Source organism: Hemitrygon akajei, chromosome 1 (assembly GCF_048418815.1).
Source record: "Hemitrygon akajei chromosome 1, sHemAka1.3, whole genome shotgun sequence".
NCBI lineage: Eukaryota > Metazoa > Chordata > Chondrichthyes > Myliobatiformes > Dasyatidae > Hemitrygon > Hemitrygon akajei.
In genome coordinates, this window is record NC_133124.1 from 101,738,841 (window position 1) to 101,766,589 (window position 27,749).

Consider the following 27,749-nt stretch of genomic DNA (forward strand, 5'->3'; position numbering starts at 1 on the left):
TTTTCCTTTCATGAGAACCCTCATCCTATTGTCTTTTTACCTCTTGATCATTTAGTAAAGTTCTATGAAAGCATTCATTGTTACTTGGCACTAGTTTAAAGGATTTTTACATCTGAATTAAGACTATCAAAACAAGCTTCACAGACATGTGTGAAGTTTATTTTTATTATCATGGATAAAGTCGGATGAAATTAATAGAAAAATCACATTTATTCCACAAATGGATAAATAAGACCATAAGACATAGCAGCAGACTTAGGCCATTATGTCCATCAAGTCTGCTTCGCCATTCTGTCATGGCTGATCCTGGACCCCATTCAACCCCATATACTGGCCTTCTCTCCATATCTTTTGATGCCCTGATTGATCAAGAAACTATCAACTTCCACCTTAAATATACCTACAGACTTGACCTCCACTGTAGTCTGTGACAGAGTATTCTAGATTCACTACTCTCTGGCTAAAAAAAAATCCTCCTTACCTATGTTCTAAAAGGTCACCTTTTTTCTTTCTCTTTCTCCTCTAGTTCTGGATACAGCACAGGAAACATCCTCTCCACATCCACCCTATCCAGCCCTTTCAACATTCGTTGGGTTTCCACAAGATCCCCCCACATTCTTCTAAATTCCAGTGAGTGCAGGCCCAAAGCTGCCAAACACTCCTCATATGTTAACCCTTTAATTCCAAAATCATCCTCATGAACCTCCTCTGGACTCTCTCTCAAATGACAACATGCCCTTTCTGAGGGATGAAGCCCAAAACTGTTGACAATAAGAGAACATACATACCATTTCTGCAGATAATCCTGGGCCTCCAAACGGGCTCCCACTGCAAACACAATTCCTGGGCGATTTGGAGGAATTTTGCTCATCCTTAACTCTCTCCTCTAATCAATTACCCCTTTCTATTGCCTATCGAAAAAAAATTTATCATTAAGCATTAAGGTAAGTTTACTTTATTCCTTGAGAGCAAGAACCCATGAAGAGCTCATGGAGATCCTGAGCTAAATATAAAATAGGTTAGAATGGCTTGAATTCCTGGTAGGAGGAAGGAAGGAAATTATACACCAAGCCAAGCCAAGCAAGTACACAGTCACAAAAGAGCAACATCTAAAGTTGTGTTTTCTAGAACGGTCAATTATTCCATGCTGTGCAAAATACTGAAAGAAATGAATGGAATAAAGTGTGGTGGGGGCAAAAGTAGGAGCAGAGAGGAAAAGCCTAGAGCAGAAGCAGAAAGGGGAGAAGGCAGAATGAGAACAGGATGATAACGTGCGGGTATTATTTTTCTTTGTGGGGGGGGGGGAGAATACTTGGAGATGGAACTCAGCCCACAGGTTGACATAATCAAAGGATGAAGCATGATGAAAACAGAACAAAGAAATTGCAATGGTCAGACTTTACTGCAAGTACAACAATCCTATATTATTTTCTGAGCACAAAGCTTCTGCACTGATTTGATAATTGTTACAGCAATTTATTTTGTCAATCTTACTTATTCTGTTATTTAATTAAATAAGTATTGAAGGTTCTATGAATGGCACATTGCCAATATGCGACACATTTGAACTTTCAGCAAAATTAAGGCCATTCTTAGGAAACAGAGAACAATAAAACAGATCATGCACTACCTGGCAAATTTTTTGCTAAAATTAATATTCTAATAACTGAACATTCTTACTTACATCCAGTCAATCCATTCTGACTGAGTGTGAAGATAAAACATTGGCAGGGAAAAGATTTGTATCAAACTAAGAAAATGATGAAAGAGACATCAAGAAACAGGTGACTAGACATTGGAGTTCAATTTTTTTTTGCCATGTTAAATGTGACTCTTGTGTAGTACTAGTATCCAAACACCTAACTTGGGGGGGGGGGGGGGGGGGTTCAGGGGGAAAGAAAAAATTTGTGACACCCAAGCAGAAAAGTATTTAGGGCCTTTTCACCCTTATTTGTTGAAATGTGTTCTGATTATTTTCTGATACCTGCTGCCCTCAACAACTAGCAATGTCATATCTCATGAAGATAAGAATAAACAGGTGGGGGAAGAGCAGGGGGAGGCAAGTGCAACTTTCAAGCATGTCTGGACACCTTCCACATAGCACTATCCTGACTGACCCAAGTGTTGCAAATTGATGAGTCAGAAATATCCATTTCACCCTTGATTTTAATAGAAGACCAAGAACCATTCATCTGTTTCAAAAAGTTATATACATAGAAATTCATCCTTGGTTCAGAGTGCTAAACAAGAGTGTATGTCTACAAAATACATTAAAGTTGATAGAATTAAGTTAAGAATAGAGTACAATGTACATCTCAAAGTCCAATCTACATGCCAGTCATGAGAGGCAGAAACAGGCAATTTTGGCCAACAGAGCTCTGGTGAAGCTGTGTAGGCCAATCCCCTGTACAGTGGATGCAACGTTTTGCAGAATCATTGATGAATTCCAACCATACAATCAACTTCAGATGATGATGGAAACAGGAAGCCAATGCGCCACTGGGAGCTAAAGGCCCAACTAAGTAAGGATACAATGTGGTATTGCTGCCATTTAAAATAAATTTTAAGGATGAATTTCTAGGCAATATATACATTCTAACTCTTGTTCAGAGACACTTGAGCTTGCCACCTCACATGACATAGTTTCTCCTAAAATCTCTGTGGGACTGTATCAGATGTCCTCACTGTACGACATATCTTCATATCTCCTTTTCTCCTGATAATACCACTATATTTATTCCTGGGATTAGTTCTCTATCCAGCTTGGTTATACCTGTACATTAAAAGTCTTGATTGTCCAACTGGAACATGTGCAACGTTGAGACATTTTGTGGCCATCACCATCATCATCATCATACCTTAAAGTTTGTTCCCCACCTGGGATCTATGGACCTGTATTAATGGTAGGAGCCCATGGCATAAAAAAAGGTTGAGAACCCCTGCCTTAAACAATCTGATGGAGGAACTCAGCAGGATGAGCAGCAACTTTTTTTTTATTGGTGAGGAGATGCGGAAATGTTGACATTCTGAGTGGAAACCCTACATTAGGACCCTGTTGCTCTAGATTCTGTGCTCTTTTATTTCCTAGATTATCATCTGTTCTACATTTACCAGCATCACTTTTGATGGGTTTAAGCATTTTTTTCATCACCTGCACATCTCTTCCATGTCTCAACTGAGTACACATCAAAATATAATTTGGAATACTCATATGAAGTTTATAGTAATTCAATTAGTAGAACTTTTGAATTGATGCAAAAACGAGTCTTGGATATTATGAGTATGTTTTGATTTAATAATGGATTGTAATATTCCACATAGATTGTTAATATCTCCAATGCTATTTTTAAACTAAAGTTATCTTCTTTGAGCTTATTATGTAGTTCTTTGTAAGATATTTGTTAATTGATGATTTTCTTATACCAATATAATTTCTGTTTTAGTCTATAAGCAACCCACAACTTGTCTCATTTTATATAACTGTGGAAATTCCAACATTCTGTTTTAATGCTTCTCAAACAAATACTGTATTCTATTTTCCCTTCCCTCAGCAATCTGTTTGTCTCATAGAATCATCTGTCATGGAATCAGGCATTTGGCCCAACTAATCCACAATGACCACTGGGTGCCCTTCGAGATTAATTCCATTGCCCAGTACATGGTCCTTTGCTGAAGCCTGACATTTTCCCAGTCTTCATCCTTACTACTTTGCAGCAAGATTGTACAGCCCATGACCTAATGCTGTTTTTAAAATTCTGGATAGGCGAAGACAGCTTATTTTCCTCTTTTGGGTATTGTCTTATGAATTGTAAGCTACAGTTTAATACGGTTAATATTGACTGTTGTTTACTTGCTGCCATATTCTTTAAGGAAGCTTTCAAGCTAAGCAGGCAACTCATGCCCTCATGAATTGCTGAATCAAATTTAAGACCCTGGTTTTAAACTGAATTAAATCACCTTTGACTATTATATAATCACACTGCGATAATTAAATCTGTAAGCCTCTTTAACCACTAAATCATCAATTAACTTTCAACTACATAATAATACATCCAAAATAACCTCCTCCCTCTTTGGTTCCTCAGTTTTCTGATTTGGAACACATCTCATACACTCCATGAATTCATCCTCCATATTATTACTGATCACTTGAATTGGCAATTCTACATGTAGACTAACTCCCTCTCCCACCCCCCCCCCCCCCATCCCCATGACTCAACTACCCTTGTGACTTAGACTATTTACTTTCTGATTTCTATTATGTACCTATTTACTGCCAGAGGCCCTTTTCACATCTCCAATTAATGTTTTCTACCTCTTCATTGTTCCTTAACTTTAGTCTTAATTTCTTTCAGCTAAGTATCTTCCTTTCCACTGCCAGTCAATGATAAAACATTGTATTCTTAAAATATGGCTCCTTTGACAATTTCATGATATTGAGTCATTCAGAAACCTATTTTCCAAATAATCTTCATTCTTAAGCCAAAATTATTTAATTTTCTAAATTTCTTACACAGAAATGCATTTGGTCTATTTGATCCATGCTAGATGCCAGATGAGCAGTCCCTTTCCCCTCTCCCCATTTCCTTGTACCCCTACAAGCTTATTCTGCAACACTCATCTAACAACTTCTCTTTTGATTCTTTTTTCCCCATTACCCTAATCTACACTAAGGGATAATAACTCACCAGCATGACTTTAACATGTGGGAGGAAACAAACATGAGAGAGTCCCTATCCCACACAGACTCCAACACGGGTCCATATCCTGCAGCTGAGAAGCAGCAGTACTAACTGCTGCACCTCCATGATGCCCACGGTACAGCTTTCATCAAACATCAGTCAAATATAACGGGGGGGGGGGGGGGGGGGGCGGCACTGTAGTGCAGCGGTTAGTGTAATGCTTTCTGGTGCCAGCGACCTGGATTCAATTGCTGTCGGTGTCTGTCAGGAGTTTGTATGTTCTCCCTGTGACCACATGGATTTACTCCGGCTGCTTCAGATTCCTCCCACTTTCCAAAATGGTATGGGTTAATAGGTTAATTGGTCACATTGGTGTAATTAGGTAATTAGGCTGTGTGGGCTCAATGGGCTGTAAGGACCTGTAGCTGTACTATCTCTAAAACAAAAACTAGTAAGTGTTGCCCCAACCCTTATTTAGCAACAAAGTGAATAATGAGAAAAAAAATAAAAAAAAATTGTTAAGAACTGTTAATGAAAGGTCACTGACCCAAACTGTGTTTCTTAGATCTGCCTAGCCTGCGTATTTCCAGTGTTATCTATTTGAATTTGTGAATATGTGTAACAAATTCATTATTTTTTAAATTTTATTATCAAGAAATACAGGGTATATTTGCCTTTAAAGAACTGGAGGCAGAATGGCCTCAATTAAAACAAAAGATCCTAAGGGGTCTGAACAGGGTGGCTATGGAGAGGATGCTTCCTCTTGTAGGAGAATTTAAAGTCAGGGATTACTATTTAACAAAAAAAGTCACACATTTAAGAAAGGTGAGATGAGAGGTTTTGCCTCAGGATTCCATGGAACTCCTTCCAAAGTGATGGCAGCAAAGTGTTTCAATATACACTCAGCCCCTGTACTAAATACAGTGGCCATTCAGCGCATGTTCATGGTCTTCTGCTGCTGTAGTCCATCCAGTTCGAGGTTAGACATGTTGTGTTCAGAAATGTTCTTCTGCTTTTATACATTAGGTACTGCCATGATCTGCTGATTAAACATTTGCAATAAAGAGGTGTACAGGTGTACCTAATAAAATGGCCACTGAGTGTATTTAAGGTGGTATGGGCTATTTCTGCTACCAAATAGTGTTTATATACCAATTATGGTTTTCACAGCATCTCCAGATCTCGGATTATGTGAAAGTAGAATGAAAAGTAACTAAGGTAATTAGCCTGCAAGCTAAAACTACACTAAATTATATTTTTAATAAATTGTGAACAATGAAATGTTGAGTATTGAAAACTAAAAAAAAATTGAAAAACTGTAAAACTTAATGCAAGCCAGACAGCATCTGAGATAGGCTTAAGTTCTGAAGCAGGGCTTTCAACCCAAACCAGTAACTGTTTCCCTATCCACAAATGCTGCCTGATCTGCTGAATGTCTCTAGTACTTTATTTTTACCTCATACTAGACATCATATACTGTCAAAGTCAAGTAACCCATTCTACTTATAGCAATTAGAAATGACAAAATGACTTTATTTTACCAAGCGTGTGCTAAATGACGGAAGGCTTTAAACAAGAAAAGAGAAAACACTGGCAGAGTATGAATTATATTACAAAGAAAGAAGCTGATCAACTTATAAACCAGGTATACACAAAAAAAAATGAACTTAAGAGCTTCAAAATACAGAGCATCACAAAGGAAAAAGCAATTACATGCACAAGAATGGATCCTTAGAACTGTGGTTTAAGTCATCACTATACTCACCAATCCCTCTATCTTCATTTCCTATTTAACATTATTATCTCCATCATACATCAACACTGCAGCAAATGTTGGCTATGTAGAAAGACATCCCTGAAAATAATAAATGTTACAAATTTGTTACAATTTGCTAAGTAATAATAATGCATATCATTCAGTGAACATTATAGTGTAGATTTAGCAATAAATTAAAAATATTTGGACTTCCTATTGACAATAATTCACTTAGTATTTTCCCCACTATTTGGATTGAAATATTCACACCATATTTCATACGATTTTTGCAATACTATGATTTCAAAAGTTTGCAATAAACCTCAGCTCCATAGACACGTACTATCCAGATGTGGTCCAATCATTTTACATTAATTAAGTTTTACAGTGCAGTCACTGGGGTCGAAAGGAAAAGACTGCTTCTTATCATTATTCCAGACAAAAAGAGTAACAATCTTTCAATAGTCCCATTTTTTTTCTGTCACATTTATTTTTCAATGTTGATATGGTCTATGTAAAATGTATTCCATAGCTTCAAAACTCTCCGTGGGGGAGGAAGATTACAGTCGTTATCTTTTGCCTTCACCCCATTCATTCTGGGCCTCTTGAACATATTTTCCAGCCAAAACACACAAAAATTACCAGGAGAAACACACAGCAAATATGGGAGGAACTCAGCAAAAAAAATGTCTGATTGCACAGCGTCAACTTGCTCCTAAGAAGTGTCCCAGTCCTCCCTTAATAGCAAGGCCAAAACCTCCACACAGGGGTCGGGAAACAGAACAAACCACCCATGATTGAACATCTGAAGAAAATAGTTGACAGTTAGCCAAATTAAATCTCCTCTATCATAAATAATGGAGAACCATTATTTGATAAATATCCAAACACAATGTTAAAATACAAAAACTAAACAAAAAATATTTCAGAATACTTAATAAACACTAAAATAATCTTTTAATTTACATGGGTTTAACTAAAGAAGGTACCTAATACTCAATCATGCCTTTGACAGCCATTTGTCTCCATTCAAATCAATGTTACTGCACTTCAACTCAACTGGAGCACATGAAGTGGGCAGATTCCCAAGTGCAATGGCTGGATAACAGCTGCAAATTTGTGTTACTCCACTGGAGGACATCACAGGGATCCCAAGTGCAGAGGAAATCATAAGCAACAGACAGCATTAGGATTCTCAATCAAAATCAATCCCAAACTAGTTCGCAATTACATGGAAAAGAACGTGTTCAAATAAATGGTACTGTCTTTTCTTCCTCCCATAATGGAGTTCTAATTTGTTTTTGTCCATACTGTCTCATATCATAATTATTCTTAACCACCTTTGTTAAAATATGTTTTAACACAGACATTTCTACAACTCTTTGAAACTACTAGAAAGCAGCAACTTCTCAAATCTAATGTACCCATTTTGATTCAACGTTCTTCCAAACCAGGATAAAGCATTCCAGCCTTGGTCTATTTATACAGATGATTCACTGCATTTCAATTTTTGTATATTCTTACCCAAAACCAAGTTTCTTTTTCCAATGAATACATTCACAGATCTGGTTCTTAGTTTCATGAACTTGTCTCAATTCCTCTGTCCTTTCACTTCACCTGGTTTTCCTTGAAAATTCAATAACTGTGAAATGAAAATCTATACTCAAATTTACCATCACTAATTGCTCAAATGAAGATATTGAGCTGCTTTCTGAAACTACCAAGGTCAAGTAAGCTGACAACAGTAACTGAATGGGCCCACACAAAGTACGGTACTAACCTTACTAACAGCATGTCATTTTTTCAGTCTACATCACCTAAATGAGTCAGTCAATGCTCTGTTGTGAAAATTCCAAATTCAGTCGTCTTAAATGAGTTGCTTGATATCACTTGAAGTCACAACATTGTTATCACATTTAACTCATAAACTCCTCAATGGAACATCAGTGAAGTGGATATGTAGTGTTTTTTTTCTTACCCTCACAGGGTGGAGGTGATGACACTCAAAACACTATTCAAAAACCCACTATCCTAATTTAAACATGAACAATGGCTACTATCAATGGTAGATATTCAAGAAAAACTCCAGGTCTTGATATGCTATGAAGTTTGAGAGGCTGGGCAGATCCATAAAAACAAATCTCAGAGTTCATAACAACTCAGTCCTTATCCTGCCTTTATTTTCAGCGACAAGTTTCAATAAGCGAGAGGTCACGTTATCCATTCGCCCTAAATAAAAGCGAATGAAGTGACTTATTAAAAAGAATCCTTCAAATCTTCCAAAGAATCTCTGCAGTTAAGAGCACACAAATATCCTCCAGTGTACAGGTACGTCCCACATTACAGCAGCTCCTGTCCCTGTGAATACTTCATAATCCACAGTTCGCAAGTCAGAAATGCAGAAGTGAACTGAGTTCTAACTTAGCAAATGATGCCTGAAATAGTTGGCAACGTCAGTGTCACTAATGCTCATATGTACAAACTGTATGTAAGTTGGGCTTTTATAAGTCAGAGAGGACCTGTACATGTGCATCTACATGATGAAGGGTATCACACCAAACACCTTTAAGGGATTTGTGTGTCAATGCACCAAAAACCACTCTACTTCAAATACTTTACATATAAATTGATATTTCACATTAGTCCTATAATTTGTAGATACAGTTTATTTCCAATTGATACTTTTTCTTTACACTGGGTTCAATTTCATATCCACAAGCCTGCTGACACATCCCATCATGAAGCTAACTACCTCGAGTTCAAGCAACCACAGACATATCTATAACAAATTTCATGAAGTTTGCTCTTAATATGTTATTCTTACTAGGCTTTAGGTACACATTTTATTTTTGATTTTCAGCATTTTCATCCTATTCCCTTTGTCAAGGGGTTATGCTGTTACTTGCTTCAGAACATACATTCATCTGTATATATTTTATGAAAGTTTATAAAATACTGTATTTACATCCTTTACAATTTTAAATGCAATTTGCATTTACAGCAGATATTTATAATCTCTCATATGTGGCATTTGCCACATGATCCTGTACTTTCCTCTGCAATACATTTGTAAAAGATCTCGCTCTAGATTTTCCACTCCTACTTATACAGGGTAATTTTCTGAGAAATATCCATGACTCAAACTTCAGTTGTAATTTTGAACTGCGAACATTACAGGAATTTACTTTACAGTCAGCGTGATTTTAATTGTTTTAGAAGTGGGCGACTTTTGATGTGCGGCGTATGGTGTTCAGCAGGTAATCCTGTGGGATGTGGTGCCCCAAATAGTGGGTGCCCGCTCCCCCATGAGCTGAGCCAGGCTGGCTGAGGCCTTACCTTCCCCCCTCATATTTCGCCCGACCTCTCCCGCTCACACAGCTACGCGGAACGAAGCTCGACTACCACTCCCCGCCCCTCGCTGCCTTCGAACTCGGTTGCCTGAGCTTGGAGCGGACCTGGCGATGGCTGAACGACATTTGCTGCCCATCAATCGCCCACAGAAACCGCCCTCGCTCCTCCGTACTGCCGCCCCTACTCCTCTCTCCTTCTTCCTCCTTTCAAAACACCGCGACGACAACCCTCACACCATCTCCGAGCGCTGCCCGTGACGTCAGCGCGCACACCCAGCGTCCGCTCGCTCTGCCTGACTGCGCTGGCCTGCTGGGGCTATTACCTGTCCGGAGGGTGGCCTCACAAAATGCTGGAGGAACTCGACAGATCAGGCAACGGAGGGAAGTCATAGTCGGCATTTCGGACCGAGACCCTGCGTGAAGAGTTGTGTGTGTTGCTCAAGATTTCCAGCACCTGCAGAATCGCTTGTGTCACCTGTCTTATGATGGGGGCTCATTGGCTCCATCCAAAAATCTCAGAAGAAAATAGGAGCAGGAGTAATTTGCCTGTCCCACCACCCTATTGAACATTGATAATCTACCCCAGGCTTCCTTTTCTGTACCAGATCCCCCCCCCCCCCCCAGCACCCAAATTGTTTAGAAATGTATCTAATTCCTTGTTAAGTATCTCCAGTGGGCTAGTCTCCACTACTTCCTGGGGATTCAAACAGATTCATCACCCTCTGAGAGAAGAAATTACTCAACACTTCAGTTTTAAATGACTGCCTTTTAATTTTCCAATTTTGGCCCTTTGTTCAAGGAATGGAAACATCTCAACATTTAACCTATGACTTTCCATAGGATCTATGTATATGTTCAAATGAACACCCTTCATTCTAAAGTTGTAAAGGTTGTGTATCCTTTAAATATCTAAAGTCTAAAGAATACAGACCTAATGCTTGTATTCCAACAAACCTCTCATCCCAATAATCAACCAAGTGAGTCTTTTCTCCTCCAAGAGGACCACAACTTTGTTGCTGGAGGCTTGTATGCTTCAGTGAGCCACAGAGCTATGTTGGCTGGAGTCAGGGCTGTATGCTTTGTCTCTTGGTAGGGTCACCCATGCCAAACAGGTGAAAGGGTAGAGGCCAGACTGGTCCACTGGTCCTTGGGTTCAGGGGTTCAGCTCAGGACTAACAAAAAGACTGGTAAAACAATATCGTTATGGAAACAGCAATGAAGAATCTTTCTAGATCTGAGTGCGACGGTATTCCTGAGTCTTCACCTGGAACTGATATTAGTTGAATCCGAGCTACTGCCAGAATGAAGGAAGCCCCAAACATTGCCAAACATGGAGGACCTTCATTGCTGCCCTAAATGCCAGCAGTGTAATGGGAAGTAGGGAGGTAAGAGTCTCTTCTAGACTGTTTCCAATGACTCTCTTTTACATAAAAGGATGAAAACTCTACACAGTTCTTCAAGTGTGGCCTGAACAACACTCTATCAAATTGTAGTGACATTTCTCCACTTCTAAACTGCCGCCTGTTTAGATTAAAATCCAATATGCCAATTGCCTTCCAAACTCTTGCTGAACTTGCAAGTTAGCTTTATGTGTTTCATGCACAAAACATGAGCGTGAAGATCCTCTGTCCTACATTCATTTGCAGTCTCTATTTTGATATTAGTCTGCCTTTTGATTGGTGTACATGATCTCATACTTTCCTGTATCGGATTCCTTCAGCAAGTTCTCAAATGGTTCTACGGTATTTATTATCAGAGAATGTATACCAGTAAACCTGAAATAGTTAGTCTTCGCAGACATTTGTGAAAAACAGAAGAACCTCAAAAGAATGAATGACAGAAAAATGTTAGAACCCCAAAGTCACCCCCCTCCCAGTGCAGGCAGCAGCAAAGCATCAACCTCTGCCCTCCTCCCCCACCCATTTCAGCATAGAGCGTCAACACCCACCATCCACCAAGCAACAGCAAAGCACCCAAAGAGAGACCATGATCTGCAGTCAACAATTGTTTACCCAACTGTTCAACATGCCACAGACTCTCTCTATCTCACTAACAAGAGACAGAGAGATGTCATACATTTCACAGCAAAAGCAAAAGGGAAGATTAGCTGTCGCTGTTACGATGTTACAGTTTGCCATGTCACTTTTTATTCCGAGATTCTTCGACTCGAGAATCAGGAGCAAACTCTCCCTGCAATTGAAAGAGAGAGAGAAAGAGAGCAATCGCTCAGCTAGAGTCCTCCGTCCACACCATCAGCTGCCACAAGATCCTGATGTTCTCCCGTGACACCTCAGTTAGTGGTACCGGCCTGGAAATGGTCATCCACAGGGCCGCACCTGGTATCTTCCATGCTGGAGAATGTTAGAAAACGGCCAGTCATTGAGGGAGCTCCAAGAAAGGGAACTCATTGCCATGAAACCACTGCAGTTTTGAGTGCTGTTGCAGATCAGAGAACTCGATAGAAGCCCAGTCACCTTGAAAAAGGAAAAAGAAACATTAAAGAGAGAAATCTAAGCTGTTTCCGCAGATGAACTAAAAGAGGCAGTCATTTGGCGCCATCTTAACTTCACCAAATAATTTAAAACTATCACTATCCTGTAACAGAGATCAAAATTTTCTGGAACTTCGAGAAATTGATGTTCATAGCCATCAGGTTGGAGGCTACCCAGACAGAAAATAAGGTGCTGCTACATTCAGGTTGGAGGAGCAACATATTCCATCTGGGTGTCCTCCAACCTGATGGCATAAATATCGATTTCTTCAAATTTCTGGTAATTCTGGATTATTGCATGTGGATCTGTTTATGACGGCTACATTGTGTTTGGAGCGAAGGTTCTGTTTATTTCAGAGACTGGCTGATTGAGCTGTGCAAACTGATGCTACTGCCAGAGTGTGGCCCGAGATCCTGTGGGAGTTTGGGAGATAATGCTGAGGCGGCAGGGCCAGAGCTAAGGTTAAGGCTAAGAAGAGGGAATATAAACCTTCTATCTCCGCAATCAAATTGGGAAATGTGAGGTCCCTGGGAAATATGATGGACGAGCTTGGCGCACTGATTAAGACCCAGGGGGAACTCCGGGAGTGCAATGTTTTTGTGCTTAACTGAGACCTGCTACATGCGCATTTCCCGGACCATAGTGCTACCATACCTTGCTTTAAGTTTGTCCAAGCGGACAGAGATGTGTGCTATTATCCTGTACTTTATTGTTAGTTAAGTCTGCACACTGCTAAGTGTGTTTTTAAATGTTGCTGCTGTAATGAAAGAATTTGCTACTTGGGATTAATAAAGTACTTACTATTATTAATAATTCCCTCCCCCATCATTTCCCATTCCCATTTCTCTCTCTCACCTTATCTCCTTACCTGTTCATTTCCTCCTGTCCACTTTCTTTTGTCCATGGCTTTTGTCCTCTCCTATCAGATTCCTCCTTCTCCAGCCCTATATCTTTCTTCACCAATCAACTTCTTGTCTCTTTACTTCACCCCTCTTCCCCCACCTATCACTTTGTGTTGCTTCCCCTCACCTTCTTACTCTGACTCCTTTTGTTCTCCAGTCCTGGTGAAGTGTCTTGGCCCAAAACGTCGAATATACTCTTTCCTATAGATGCTGCCTGGCCTTTTGAGTTCCTCCAGCATTTTGTGTGTGTTCCTAAGTATGTTCATACTGTATTACTCCGAGAAACAATCCCTCAATGCACTCCACAAACCCATCTCTCACAGTGCCTGTTTGATATATCTAAATAATAAGCAGATTAAAACTACCATTGATAATTGCAAAACTCTTCTTACTTTAATATTTCCCCATTTATGTTTTGTCCTATCTAGAGATAGTTTTGAGAACCGAATTACTACTCCCATCTACCATACGTCTTCTTTCCAATGTGATTCTTTAGTTCTATAAGATGATAAGATGTAAGGGCAGAATTGGGCCATTCAGGCCATCAAATCTGCTCCAGCATTCATCATGGATGTTTTATTATCCTTGTCAACCCCGTTCTCCTCTCTTCTCTCCGTAAACTTTAACACCCTTACTAATCAAGTACTTATCAACCTCCACTTTAAATATACACATTGACTTGACCTCCACAGCCATATGTGGCAATGAATTCCACAGATTCATCACCCACTGGTTAAAAAATTCCTCCTCTGTTCCACAGAATGTCCTTCTATGCAGGAGTCCCTACTGTATGAAACAGCCTCTCCAGGGCTTTTAATATTGGATAGGTTTCACTGAGATCCCCCACCCCACCCCCCTCCATTGCATTCTTTTGAACTCCAGCAAATACAGGACCAGAGCCATGAAACATTCCTCACGTTAACTCTTTCATTCCTGGAATGATTCTCGTGAACCTCTCTGGACCTTCTCCAAGTCAGCACATACAATACTTTGTTAGATAAGGGGTCCAAAACAGCTCACAATACACCACATGCAATCTGATCAATCCCTTATAAAACCTCAGCATCACATACTTACTCTTATATTCTAGTCCTCTCAAAATGAATGCTGATATTACATTGCCTTCCTTACTACTAACTCAAACTGCGAGTTAACATTTAGGGAGTCATGCACAAGGACTCCAAAATCCCTTTGCACCTCTGATTTCTGAATTTTCTCCCTATTTAGAAAATAGTCTATGCCTTTATTCCTTCCATGAAGGTGCATGACCATGCTCCTCCCTACACCATGTTCTATCTGCCATTTCTTTGCCCATTCTCCCACTCTGTCTAACTTCTTCTGCTGACTCTTTGTTTCCTCAGCACTACTAGCCCCTCCACCCCGCTATGTATCATCTGCAATCTTGGTCGCAAAGCCATCAATTCTGCCATCCAAATCATTAACATACAATGTGAAGAGAAGCGGTGTCAATACCCACCCCTGTGGAATGTCACTCATTACTGGCAGCCAACCCCTTTATTCCCACTCTTTGCCTCCTGCCAATCAGCCAGTGCTTTCTCCATGCTAGTATTTCCCGTAATACCATGGGTTCTTATCTTGTTAAACAGCATCATGTGTGGCACCTTGCCAAAGGTCTTCAGAAAATCCAATTAAACAACATCAACTGGCTCTCCTTTGTCAATCCTGCCAGTTTTTCCTCAAAAAATTCCAACAGTTTTGTCAGGCAAGATTTCCCCTTAAGAAAACCATGCTGACTGTTGCTTGTTTTATCATCTGCCACCATGTAACATGAAGCCTTGTCCTTAATAATGGACTCCATCACCTTCATAACCACTAAAGTAAGGCTAATTGGCCTATCATTTCCTTTTTTCTGCCTCTCTCCCTTCTTAAAGAGTGTAGTGACTTTTGCAATTTCCCAGTTCACTGAAGCCATTCCAGAATCTAGTGATTCTTGAAAGATCATTACTAATGCCTCAACAATCTCTTCAGTTACTTCTTTCTGAACCCTAGGATGTGGTCCATCTGGTCCATGTGACTTATCAAAATTCAGATCTTTCAGCTTCCCAAGCACCACCTTCTTAGTAATGGCAACTACACTCATTTCTGCCCCATGACACTCTTCAATTTCCAGCATACTATTGGTGAATTCCACAGTGGACTAATGCAAAATACTTAATAAGTTTATCCACCATTTCTTTGTGCCCATTACTATCTCTTCAGTGTCATTTTTCCAGCAGTCCAATAGCCACTCTCGCCTCTTTTTTACTCTTTATATATACCTGAAACAAAATTTGCTATCCTCTTTTGTATTAGTGGCCAGCTTACCTACACATTATATCTCTTCTCTCTTATGCTTTTTTTTAGTTGCCTCTGTCAGTTTTTAAAAGCTTGCCAATCCTCTAACATCCCACTAGTTTCTGCTATATTGTATGCCCTCTCTTTTCCTTTTATGCTGTCTTTAACTTGTCAGCCATAGTTATCTCAACCTCCCTTTAGAACAATCCTTTCCCTTTGGGATGTATCTATCCTGCACCTTCCGAGTTGCTCCAGAAACTCCAACTATTGCTGTCCTGCTGTCATCCCTGCCAATCAACTTCGGCCAGCTCCTCTCTCAAGCCTCTGTAACTCTCCTTACTCCACTGTAATACTGACTTTATTTTCTCCCTCTCAAACAGCTGGGTGAATTCTAACATGTTATGATCTTTGTCTTTTAAGGTTTCCTTTACCTTAAGCTTCCCAATCAAATTTGATTCATAACACCAACCCATGATTGCCTTTTCCCAAATGGGTTCAACCATAAGCTGATCTAAAAGGCTTTCTTGTAGGCATTCCAGAAATTCCTTCTCTTGGGATTCATCACCAATCTGATTTTCCCCAACCTACCTGTATATTGAAATCCCCCATGACTAATAACATTCTATTTTCTGTCTTATGTTGTAATTTAAATCCCACATTGTCTCTACTGTTTGGAGGTCTTTATATAACTCCCATCGGGGTATTTTTACCCTTACAGTTTCTAACCTCTACCTTCACGGATTCTGCATCTTCTGATCCTATATCACGTCTAAGGCTTTGATTTCATTCTTTAGTAACAGAGCCACCCCACCCCCTTTGCCTACCTGTCTGTCTTTTTGATCCTTGGATGTTAAGCTCCCAAATACCATCTTCTTTCAGCCATAACTCAGTGATGCCCACATCATACCTGCCAATTTTTAACTGTGCTCGCAGATCATCTGCTTTATTCTGTACACAGTGTGCATTCAAATATAACACATTTAACCAATTTTGTCTCCTTTTACACTGCAACTCATCCCACTGGCTGCAATTTTGCCCTGCCATCTGCTTGTCCTTCCTGACAGTCTCAGTACACAATACCTCTGCTTGTAAACCAAAAGCCCTATTACTGTGGTTCTCATCGCCCTGCCAAATTTGTTTAAACCCTTCCCTCAGCATTCTCTGATGCATCATTAGCAAATGGTGAGAGTCAAAGGGGATATGCCAAATTTCTTTAGTCTGAGGAAGTAGAGCTTTCTTGGCTGGGGCACCTATGTCATTGTAGCAGGACACACTATTGATGACATTCACTTCAAGGATCTTGTAGCATTCAATCTCTCGATGTAATGACCATTGATGTAAACGGAACCTGTGCACAATCCTTTCCCACTTTTGATTAAGTAAATGACCATCTCTTTTGCTGACAAAATAAGTTATCCACTTTGAAACAAAACTTCTTTTTTAACTGGTGCAAGATTGGATATTGTTGAACTTCAGTACTAAGTGTAGTTGTACACAAGACTCTGAGAGCCAACATGTAGTTTGTATTGGATGCTCGAGCGGATCGGTAAGCAAAGCTGTTGCCTCACCACTGTAATGACTCAGCTTCAATCCTGACCTCTGGTTTTGCTTGTTCAGAGTTATTATTTTATTTCTGTATCTATGTGAGTTTCCTTTGGTTTTTACCTATTTCTTCCCACATCTCAAAAACACATTGGTTGCTAAATTAATGGGCCACTGTAAATTCCCGAGGTTGTGGAGTTGTTGTAGAATTTGGAGGAGTTAATGGGAATGTGTGACAAATAAAATGGGAATGATAATTGGTCAGGGTGAATTCAATGTGTCAGAGAGCTTATTTCCATAATATATGATTTTGCAGCAAATAAGTCAATGAACAATTGATTAGAAAGGCAAATGGAAATGGTGTGTTGGTCTTCAATATGAGAGAATTTGAAATCTTTGATTTCAAATTCTCAAAATTTCAGCTGTCTCAAAATAATAGTATAGGTCTTTTGCAAGACTGTATTTGGAGTATTAAGCAGAGTTTTGTTCTCTGTACCTTCTTGCTGAAGAGGGAATGCATTGAAGATTCGTTCCACTCGTTCTAGGAATGGTAGGTTTGCCACTAAAGGACAAATTATGTTGAATGGACGTGTATTCTCTAGAGCTGAGAAGAATGAGAGTGGATCTCATGAAACTTACAAAATTTTTATTGGACTTTACAGATTTCTCCTTTTTGAGGTGTCTTAGACCTGCAACGGAGTCTCTGAATAGGGATTAGGCTTTTTAGTACTAAAATTAAATTTCTTCACTCAATGGGTGATGAATTGTTGAAAATTTGTATCTCACAGTATGAAAGATATTCATACTAACGATAAAACAGTTTCATAAGGACAGAAAACACAGCTTTTCTGAGAAACTTGAGATACTAAGCAAGAAGGGTAATTAAGAAAGCTCTATATGAAAACTTTGACAGAATGAAGAGAACAGTTTCCTCTGGTTCGGAGACGTTACTGCACACACACATTGCCGGAAGCACTGAGTGGCTCACCAATATGAGCAGCTCAAGCAGCAACTTGTCTTTTCTAAAGGAAAAGTGGGGAACAGTTTGAAATAGCATCATGATAAGTAATACATGGGATTAGTTCTGGATTGCTTTAGCAGACAGATGTCAGAATGACAATGGGATGAATAGCCAGCCTCATTCTGTGCTGTGAACAAGTACTGTTCTATGATCAATAATCCATTGACATTGTATGACCTATAAAGTTTCAATTGTGACATTATCAATTTCAGGGAAAAGTAGAAGTTCTTCGGCTTCCATTGGAAGATGACTTTCATCCATTGTGTTTCTTCAGTCGGATGAGTGTTTAAAAACTGGATTCATTCTCTTAATAGCCAAAGGTACATTTGTGGATCTCTTCTGACTCCATCCAACATCGAGATGCTTTCTACATATGAAAGTGCTGAAAGTATTTTGCGCTGAAAACTGATTCCTTGCATCCTACTCTTCCTTCATAGTGTGTTGTTATGTATGAATATTGTTCTTAGGCTACTTGAGATGCTCCTGCCATTTCTTTAGAGCATGGTTTCAAATGATTCTGGCTTCAGCCCACTTCCTCTCCAGTTCTGATGAAGCGTCTTGTCTTATAATGTCAACTGTTTATTCCCCTATATAGATGCTGTTTGTGTTCCTCCAGCATTTCAGGTATGTTGCTTTATACTATGATTATTTTTCATTAATATAAATTACGTGTCCTTAATTACCTTACTGAATGAAAATCTGCCTGTCTCAGCCAATAGGCTACGTAACACCGACCATAGTCAGTATTTCAAAATGGAACCACTGGCTCTTGAAATAGAACCCAGTCTTTGTTTTCTGAACATATGTTGTTGGATCATTGAAAATCAAGCACTTTTCAACTGATGTTGAATTTGTCTGACACCTTACTCCGTTGCTTGACTTCTCACATCGATCCTGCTGTGCCAGGTGAGAACTGGCTCAGGATCAAATTCCCTGATGATCTGTTGTTATTGGCCTTAAGGTTAGGAGACAAAAGGAAAGGCAAGCTTCTTCAAAATTATTTTGCTTTAATGTTTTAATGTAGTGTGTGTTTTTATTTAACTATTTTATTTACATTTGGTATTGTTATTATTTTAATAATTGATTTCTTTCCTAATAGCTTTTCAATGTGTGAATGTCAGAGGAGTAAACACTGTTAAAATCAATGGCAGCTCTGACAGAGGCTAAGCTGCAGGTTTACATTCTGTCAATGACTTCTGGGTACTGTGCCACTTGCAGCCCAGCTGAATGAGTCCATTGTATCTAGCCCAGGGAAATGCAGGATGTTAGTCCAGTTTGGAAGATCAGGTCACTAAGATCTGGACTAATAATTTTTATATTGATCTCTTATTGTTTTGGTTCCGGAAACTTTATCATCAGACAGTTGTTTATTTTTAATCCTATCAGATGACATGAGCCAACACCTCATTTTACACTATTATTACCAGTGTAATAATAACCTCATTAATTGATGACCATTTGTTCTGTTTTTGACACTGCCCTGATTAGTGGTTAATGGATACTAAGACAAACTAGTTAGGGCCATGAACTATGGGTAAGACTTCAATGTGAGATTCAAACTGAGTGAAGCAACACACACAAAATGCTGAAGGAACTCAGCAGGTCAGGCAGCATCTATGGAAAAGAGTAAACAGTTGACAATTTGGGCCGAGACCCTTCATCAGGACTGGAGAAAAAAGATGAGAATTCAGAGTAAGAAGGTGGGGGAGGGGGGGGGGGTTGGATGGGAAGAAATACCAGGTAGTAGATGATAAGTGAAACTGGGAGGGGGGAGAGGTGAAGTAAAGAGCATGAAGTCGATGGGGAAAGAGGTAAAGGGCTAGAGAAGGGGGAAGGCAGAAGGCCATGGAGGAAAGGGAAGGGGGAGGGGCACCAGGGGAAGGTGATGGGCAGGTAAGGAGATAGAGGGAAATGGAAACGTTGAATGGTGGGGTGGGGGGGTCATTATCGTAAGTTCGCAAAAGCGATATTGCGATTCATATAATCAGTTCGGAGGCTACCCAGATGGAATACAAAGTGTTGCTCCTCCAACCTGAGGGTGTCCTTATTGTGGCAGTAGAGGAGGCTATGGACAGATGTGTCAGAATGGGAATGGGAAGTAGAATTAAAATGGGTGGCTACTGGGAGATCCCGCTTTTTCTGGCAGACAGAGGGTAGGTGCTTGGTGAAGTGACCTCCCTATCTACACTGGGTCTCACCAATACACAGGAGGCCGCACCAGGAGCACCAGATACAGTAGATGACCCCAAAAGGCCATCTGGGGCCCTGAATGGTGGTGAGTGAGGAAGTATAAAGGCAGGTGTATCACTTGTTCTGCTTGCAAAGATAAGTGCCAGGAGAGAGATCAGTGGGGAAGGATGAATGGACAAGGGGGTCCTATAGAAAGTAATCCCTGCAGAAAGCAGAAAATGTGGGGGGGGGGGGGAAGGAGAAGATGTGCTTGGTGTGGGATCCTCTAAGTTATGAAGAATTATGTGCTGGATGCGGAGGCTGGTGGGGTGGAGGTGAGGACAAATGGAACCCTATCCCTCTGGGGATAGTCTCTGAGGATCTCCCATCCACTGCCACCATCCTCATAGTTCCCACACCCCGCATCTCCTGTTTCTGCCTCCTACCCAAGATCCACACACCTGCCTGTAAAGATAGACATTATCTCTGCTTGTTCCTGCCCCACTGAACTACCTCAACTCAGTTTAATCCCACCCTGGTTCAGTCCCTTCCTACCTACATCTGTGCCACTTCTCACAACTCTTGATCTTTTCAATGATTTCAAGTTCCTGGCCCGGACCATCGTATTTTTACAAATTGGAGCAGATCTAAGCCGTTTCTCAGGCAAGGGTTGATATGTTTCATCACTAACCTCTCAAAACATTTCGTCACTGTGGATGTAAGTGCTCCTCGGCGATAGTCATTGAGGCAGGTAGCCACACGCTTTTGGGCACCGATATATTTGAAGCCTTCTTGAAGCATTTGGATACCACACACTGACAAAGTGAGAGGTTGAAGATCTCAGTGAAGACACCAGATAGTTGATCAGCACAGGTCTTTGGTCTTTGGCCAGGTACCTCATCGGGGCCAAATGCTTTTAATGTGTTCACCCTCCTGAAAACTGCTTTCACATTGGCTTCAGAGACTGAAAAAATAGGATCATCGGGGAATGTCAGAGTCCGTGATAGTTCCTCAATATTTTGATGGTCAAAGCGAGCATAGAAGACATTGAAGCAACACATACAAAATGCTGGAAGAACTCAGCAGGCCAGGCAGCATCTATAGAAAAGAGTAAACAGTAGAGGTTTCGGGCTGAGACCCTTCATCAGGACTCAACAGTTGCATTTCAGGCTGCGACTCTTCATCAGGACTGATGAAGGGTCTCAGCCCGAAACATCGACTGTTTACTCTTTTCCATAAATGCTGCCTGGCCTGCTGTGTTCCTACAGCATTTTGTATATTGCTCAGATTTCCAGCATTTGCAGATTCTCTCCTGTTTGTGATCAAACTGAGTGAATGCGGTATTTAAGAGCTGATCTCCAAATGAACCAATAATTGAAGCTAAGTCTGCAGTTTTGTCTTTGTGCATATTTGGAATCTCATGACATGATTGGAAAAAGAGCAGGAGGCTCTCTGAGTACCTGCCTAACAACCCCCCGAACAAATAATTCAAATGACTGATATTTGCAAAACTTCATTCAATATCCTGTCCATTCTCATCACCTGGTATTAAGCAGAGTCACCTGAATGAGGTGAACATCCTCTCATTTAGATCTTTGTACAAGGTGAAAATTAAAAGTAAATGTAACACAAACTACAGTAAAGTATTAACATTGTTTATTGAGTCTGCTTGTTCTCATTGTAGTCATGTAATTTTATGTCAACTTAAATGCTGGGCTACATAGTTTCCTTTACATTTGTTATTTATGATTGCTAGTGCTCAGTTCTACCTGGGTGCTGGGCATTACAAACCCTTTTTCATTTTGTACAGTTGAAACCTGGAAAAATAAAATTTTATTTAAAAAAAAAATCCATTCTTGCTCGTCTCCCAGCAGTCCGTCTGAGAGCACCAACTGTGGCAGGGAAGGAGCCTGCCACCAACCCCCAGCCTGATGACCATAATAGCGGATGGCAGGATAGGGTGGGTGAACTTTTAACTGGAATAAACAAAAAAAAAACATGCTCCCATAAGGGAGATACTTAGCAAAACAACAGATTGAAAAGTTTCTTTCAAAAAAACTGTCACTTTTTTCTGTACAGACTGTGCCCTGATATTCCAGGACTAAAGGCTCTAATGCTTGGAACAAATCCTCCCGGTGAAGAAAATGATAACCAACAGCAATATCCTCAGCTGTATATGCATAGTTCCTTGGTATATTAAATCACCATTTTTTGTATACTGGCAGGTCACCCTTGGCATTTCAAAACAGGGATATTATTCTACAATGCATGATGAGGAAAGTATTATAGAAATTAAATGTGACACACTGAAAGAATGTGTCATACACAGAACTCCAGACAGAAGTATAGATAGTACGGAGCTGAATCAACAAATGAGGCAGAGAAACTATTACCACACTTCACCATGCTTGCATGAGCTTTACTCTGCCGAGAATTGTGTGGTGCTTTCAAATCTAATGAGAATGCACTTTTTCCTCAATAAGACCTTAATATTGACACATTTTAAAAAATAATCAGTCATCTGCGAATGTAACATGTTGAAAAGGGAAATTAAAAAAAATGTAAAAAGGCACAGAGCTGAATCATTCGTCTCTGAAATCATCTCCATAAAGCTTAGGCTAGCTTGCACCATATGCTAAATGGACTTCTTAAGGATCTTGCCAGGACTGCCTGAATGTAGGCCGAATCTGCAGAGGGTTTCCATGGAAACCGATAGACCTTAGCGATCTGCAGCTTCAGCGCTGCCAGAGTCATGTGAATCTTTAGTTCCTCTTGTTCACCATTTGTTGTCGTAGTCTGTCCCTCTTTTTCTTCTCTATGAGTCTAAAAAGGAAAAATAATGGAACGAAATAAAAGATCACTGAAGTTATGTAAATGTAAATTACTGCACATTTGAAAAATTAAAAGGAGAATGAAGTGCTTGAACTACTCAACATACTAGGAGACAAAAGAGATTAATGTTTCAGGTTGGTTTTTCACCAGAATTGATTTTATCTAATTTGCTTTGTAAAGCATTAACAAAGTGAGTTGGCCTTAAAGACGTCAGTCTAAACATTGAATTGGAGGCGGTTTTGATGCACAAAACTGGTGTGGATATAGCCCTTATGCAAAATCCAGTCAGAAAAAATTTCACTGAATTGGTGCATTGCTGGTTTCAGAAATCAATGTTGGAACTTGCTGCCCTTGAAGAGTGCTAAACGTGACCCACACATTTCACAGACAGTGTTTCTTGTTGGACAGACAGCATCTTTTGATTGTTGACCCATGAAAAATAGGTCAGTGCTCTTGACAGTAGCTTTATGGAAATAAGAAAGAACAGAATTGGGGGAGTCACAGGAAAACTGTGAGAGGTAGCTTGATGAACGGTCTTGGCCCCAAACACTGACTGTTTATTTCACTTTACAGAGAAGTATATGGACCATATACAGTTAGATGGGGTTAGTAAACTGGCATCATGATCCATACAGACATGGTGGGCTGAAGGGCCTGTTCCTATACTGTGCTTTTTTATGTTTATTCATTTTGCTTGTCTATATCTCCTTAATGCCTCTTTGCATTCTCACCAAAATACAAAGTGCTTCTAGTTTTGTATCATCTGTAAATGTAGATACACTTAGTGGCCATTTTGTTAGGTACCTCCTGTACCTCATAAAGTAGTTACTGCGTGTATATTTATGATCTTCTGCTGCTATAGCCTATCCGCTTCAAGGTTCGATGTGTTATGCATTCAGAGATGCCCTCCTGCCACTGTTGTAGCGTGTGGTTATTCAAATTATTGACATTTTCCTGTCATCTTGGATCAGTTTGGCCATTCTCCTCTGACCTCTCTTACTAACAAGGTGTTTTCACCCACAGAACATTTTTTTTTGTTTTACATACCATTCTCTGCAGACTTTGGTGCATGAAAATCCCAGGAGGTTTCCTGAACATGTCAGTATGCTTTTACACCTTGAGTTGCTGCCACATGACTGGCTGATTAGATATTTGCATTTATGAGCAGTTGTACAGGTGTACCTAATAAAGTGGCCACTGAGTGTATATTGATTGTTAACAGTTGGGCTCTGCCCTAAACCCAACAGCACTCAGCTAACTGCAGCTTGCCGACCTGAAAGTGATGAGCTTGTGGAAGGAAATCAGAGCACTCAAGGAAAATCCATAGAATCAAAGGAAGAGCATGCAAACTCTGCATTTAAAGCATCTGAGATCAGGATTGAATCCTGGTCTTTGGCACTTCAAGGGTTCCATTGGCTCTGCCACTGTGTGGCACCAAGAATGGTCACCTCCTCTGGAGATGATGGGATGTGTCCTAGGCTGCTGTGAGAAGCAGAGTGCTGTCAGAAATGTTTAAAATTTTGCTGAGAGGTGGGGTTCCAGACGATAGTTAAAAGGATAAATGTGGTACTTATACTTAAGAAAGGAAGTAGCAATAAGCAAGGTTAAATGAGTCAAATCCAGGTGTTAAGGAAATTATTGGAAAAAAAATCTGTAAGGCAGGATTATTCTGCACTATATTTTTTTTGTTATTCTAATCCATTTCAGTTTTTAAAGCCTATATATATGTGTGACATTTGAAACAACATGCCTCTGATGCCAGCCAGCTGTAAAAAGCCATCAGCATGATTTTGGAGATGGGCTCCTCAGAATCAGTTGCCTGAGGTCCAATTGACACTATGGGCCTAATTCATCTCACTAAAGAGCAGTGGAGTGGAGGTCCTCAGCATGGTCCAAACTGCGACAGTGCTGCAGATAAATGTGCTGCACGATCGCGGGGAGGCGATGGGGGTAGTGCTTGGGTGACGACATGTCCAATCATCATCTACTCTATTTGTCTCTGGAAAGTGGTTACTTGGTTGATGGTATTAATTACAACACTTACATCAGAACATTACAACAGAACAACACTTAAGTCTCTTCGATGCATCTGCTCACAGTTGCGTTTCTTTCATTATGGATTGCTCTCATTTCTGTGGCCATGTGTTCTTGTGGCACTTAAGGTAGATAACCAGCATATCTCATTCTCTACACATTTTCTCAGTTTACCGTTTGTTGCGGGCTTCTGTCAACTCCATAAGCTGATCCTGCACAACACGTAACTCATCCAAACGTTGCTGGTAGCGGGAATCACAGCTGTTGTTCCGTTCAAAACTTGACACCTGACTAGAAAGCTCACTTGTCCGATCACGTAGTTGCTGGATAGATGAGTACAGATTCTCATCATCTTCCTCCTGTTTGAAGATCACATACAGGGTATAAATGAAATCTGGTTTGATGTCAAGGCCCCATATGAATGATCCCAAACAAATATCATTCTCAGATGTAACCCTATTCTTTAGGATAAAAATCACCCAAATTATTTTCTTTTGACCTCAGGCAAATGCAGTAAAGAGCTATTGTAGCTGATAAGTTACAAGGAAAACTTCATTGTGATTCTGGAAAATTGGTCTAAATCCATGGTTAATCACAAATGCCAATGATTGGGTGTAAATAGGCAACCTAATCTAAAAGGCTAACTTTCTTTTGCAGGTTTCAAAAGGAAATTGGTTAACTCTGGATCCAGATTCAGGAGATTGTGGAATAACACGTTTTAGAGGTTGTTGTGGTGAATAGGTCAGGATTTGGGGCTAAGGTTGAGGGATAGGGAAAAGGATTAGGTGTCCAGAGATCATGTGGAGTGGAAGAGTAGCAGTCTGGGTAGTGTTAGTAAAGTGTTTAATTTTGGGGGTGTTATTTTAGTGCTCTAGTGGATTTTCTTGGTGACAAATGTTGGGGGAATATGAAAAGATAATATTTGGTTTAGCCTTGCTAATCAGGGATGTGGCTTATGTAAGTTACATGCTTGATGAAGCAGGAACAGATAGGAGGGATAGATGCTGTTAGAAAGAAAATGGGATCCTCAGTGGGCCTAAAAGATAGACAAATGGGCCAATCAAAGCTGAGATTCCAGGGGTTGACTGGGACATGGTCATGCAGACCCCCATGAAGTAACACTGCAGCATGGGTGACAGATGCTACAAAGGTTTGCTAATGCATGTTGTCCATGGATAGCATGGACCACCAATGAGTAGAGATTCTCAACATCTTTCTCTTGTTTGAAGATCACATACAAAGTATAAATGAAATCTGCTTTTGTCATGTCAAGGCTTCACATGAATGATCCCAACTAGATAATGGAACCAGGCATTCATCAACTAGGATGAAGTCTGCAATTTTCAATAACATTTCATTTTGCACTTACATTTGATTACAGAGTGTGAAAACATCATGTTGTGAGATCTAATTTACAGGCCATTGGGTGGGTTTTGACTTGTCAACATACCAGCATTTAATTTTAGGCAGATCTTTTCTTGACGTGATTGAGTTGTTGAGATCTACAAAGAGGAGGGCTTATTGGCATTCCATGATGTTAAACAAAACTGATTGAGTGAAGCAGTGTGTCACTCTCTCTACCCAAGATTGACTGTAGAAGATTATGTATGGTTTCCATTCTGTTTGCATTGTATAGAATGAATCTCCATACATATGATCTTTTTTTTTGCTGAATATACTATCCAGGGGTAAATAGTTACATTGTTTGCAGAAGGTTGCAGGTTTTTTTATGTGTGGGATGGAAAATAGGTCAACTTTCTGCTTTAAAGCATTGCTATACTCAAAGTGTAGGCAGACTGATTTCTTGCAGTGTTTTTGCAAAGTTTCCTTTTAACTGTTTCCTGTGCACCTCTGGTCCCTTCTGCTAAAGGTCAGAAATCACTCAAACTATCAAAGCAGATCCACAGAAAAAGGCAAAGGGGTGGGGAGGTGACTTTGAATATTCCCCATCTCTGCCATTGGAGAGAATGAGAACATGGGGCAGAAGTTACAAATGCAAATCAGTCAGGGATATCCAAAAGAAGGTCAGTAGATCTAGATTTGAAAATGTGGAAGGACACTTGACCATTTTATATCTTCTCAGTATAAAGGGGGAGAAAACATTAAAATGTAAAGGTGAGAATATACCCTAAAATACTTAGAACACAATTACACCCTTTTTTCAGGATTGGGCAATGAGATGTATAAGTGCCATCATCACATGTAATAATTATGTTTTAATAAAAAGAGTTTGTTGGTGCCAGTCATGAACAATGGCTTAATACTGGATTTTCACTACACCTTTGAAATAATGAGCAGCTGGAGCATCATGTGAAAAAGTAACTTTGAGTGCTTTAACATACAGTAAAATTAAAATAAATAGTTTAAAAGCTTGATTCCTAAATAGCTACAGGTCAAGAGTACCAAGATGCTTGCTGCAGTGATGTCATAATGTCCAAAACACATAGCAGGAAAGGAAAGGAATGGAATGCACCTAGTGATGAAAAAGATGGGCAATGATTCATCTTTTGTACCTGATTACTTCCTTAGAAACTATTCTTGATGGTTGAATCAGAAAACAGTTCTAAAACTATTTTTATTTTTAAAAGAAAACTATTCTTTTAAAAATGAACTGCCATTTTCACATAGGCTATAGAAAAGCCTTCTCCTTCAGCAAATTAACCAAAAGGTGAAG

General features: G+C 39.9%; 2 protein-coding genes across 6 annotated transcripts in view; both read right to left on the reverse strand.

Annotated features, from left to right (window-relative positions):
• Positions 1-10,041, reverse strand: part of phf20l1 (PHD finger protein 20 like 1) — a 102,613-nt gene extending 92,572 nt beyond the window's left edge. For all 4 annotated transcript variants that reach the window (XM_073048578.1, XM_073048560.1, XM_073048552.1 and 1 more), the window contains exons 1-3: positions 9,775-10,041; positions 6,448-6,537; positions 789-911 (exon numbers count right to left, since the gene is read on the reverse strand). In XM_073048578.1, the coding sequence (XP_072904679.1) occupies positions 789-871 (83 nt within the window). In that variant the 5' untranslated portion in view covers positions 872-911; positions 6,448-6,537; positions 9,775-10,041. The remainder of the gene's footprint in view (positions 1-788; positions 912-6,447; positions 6,538-9,774) is intronic.
• Positions 10,042-21,850: 11,809 nt separating this feature from the next.
• LOC140729142 (1-phosphatidylinositol 4,5-bisphosphate phosphodiesterase gamma-1-like) overlaps positions 21,851-27,749 on the reverse strand; it is a 254,092-nt gene continuing 248,193 nt past the window's right edge. For both annotated transcript variants that reach the window (XM_073048590.1, XM_073048598.1), the window contains 2 exons: positions 25,250-25,434; positions 21,851-23,032 (listed from right to left, as the gene is read on the reverse strand). In XM_073048590.1, coding sequence (XP_072904691.1) covers positions 22,972-23,032; positions 25,250-25,434 — 246 coding nt within the window. In that variant the 3' untranslated portion in view covers positions 21,851-22,971. The remainder of the gene's footprint in view (positions 23,033-25,249; positions 25,435-27,749) is intronic.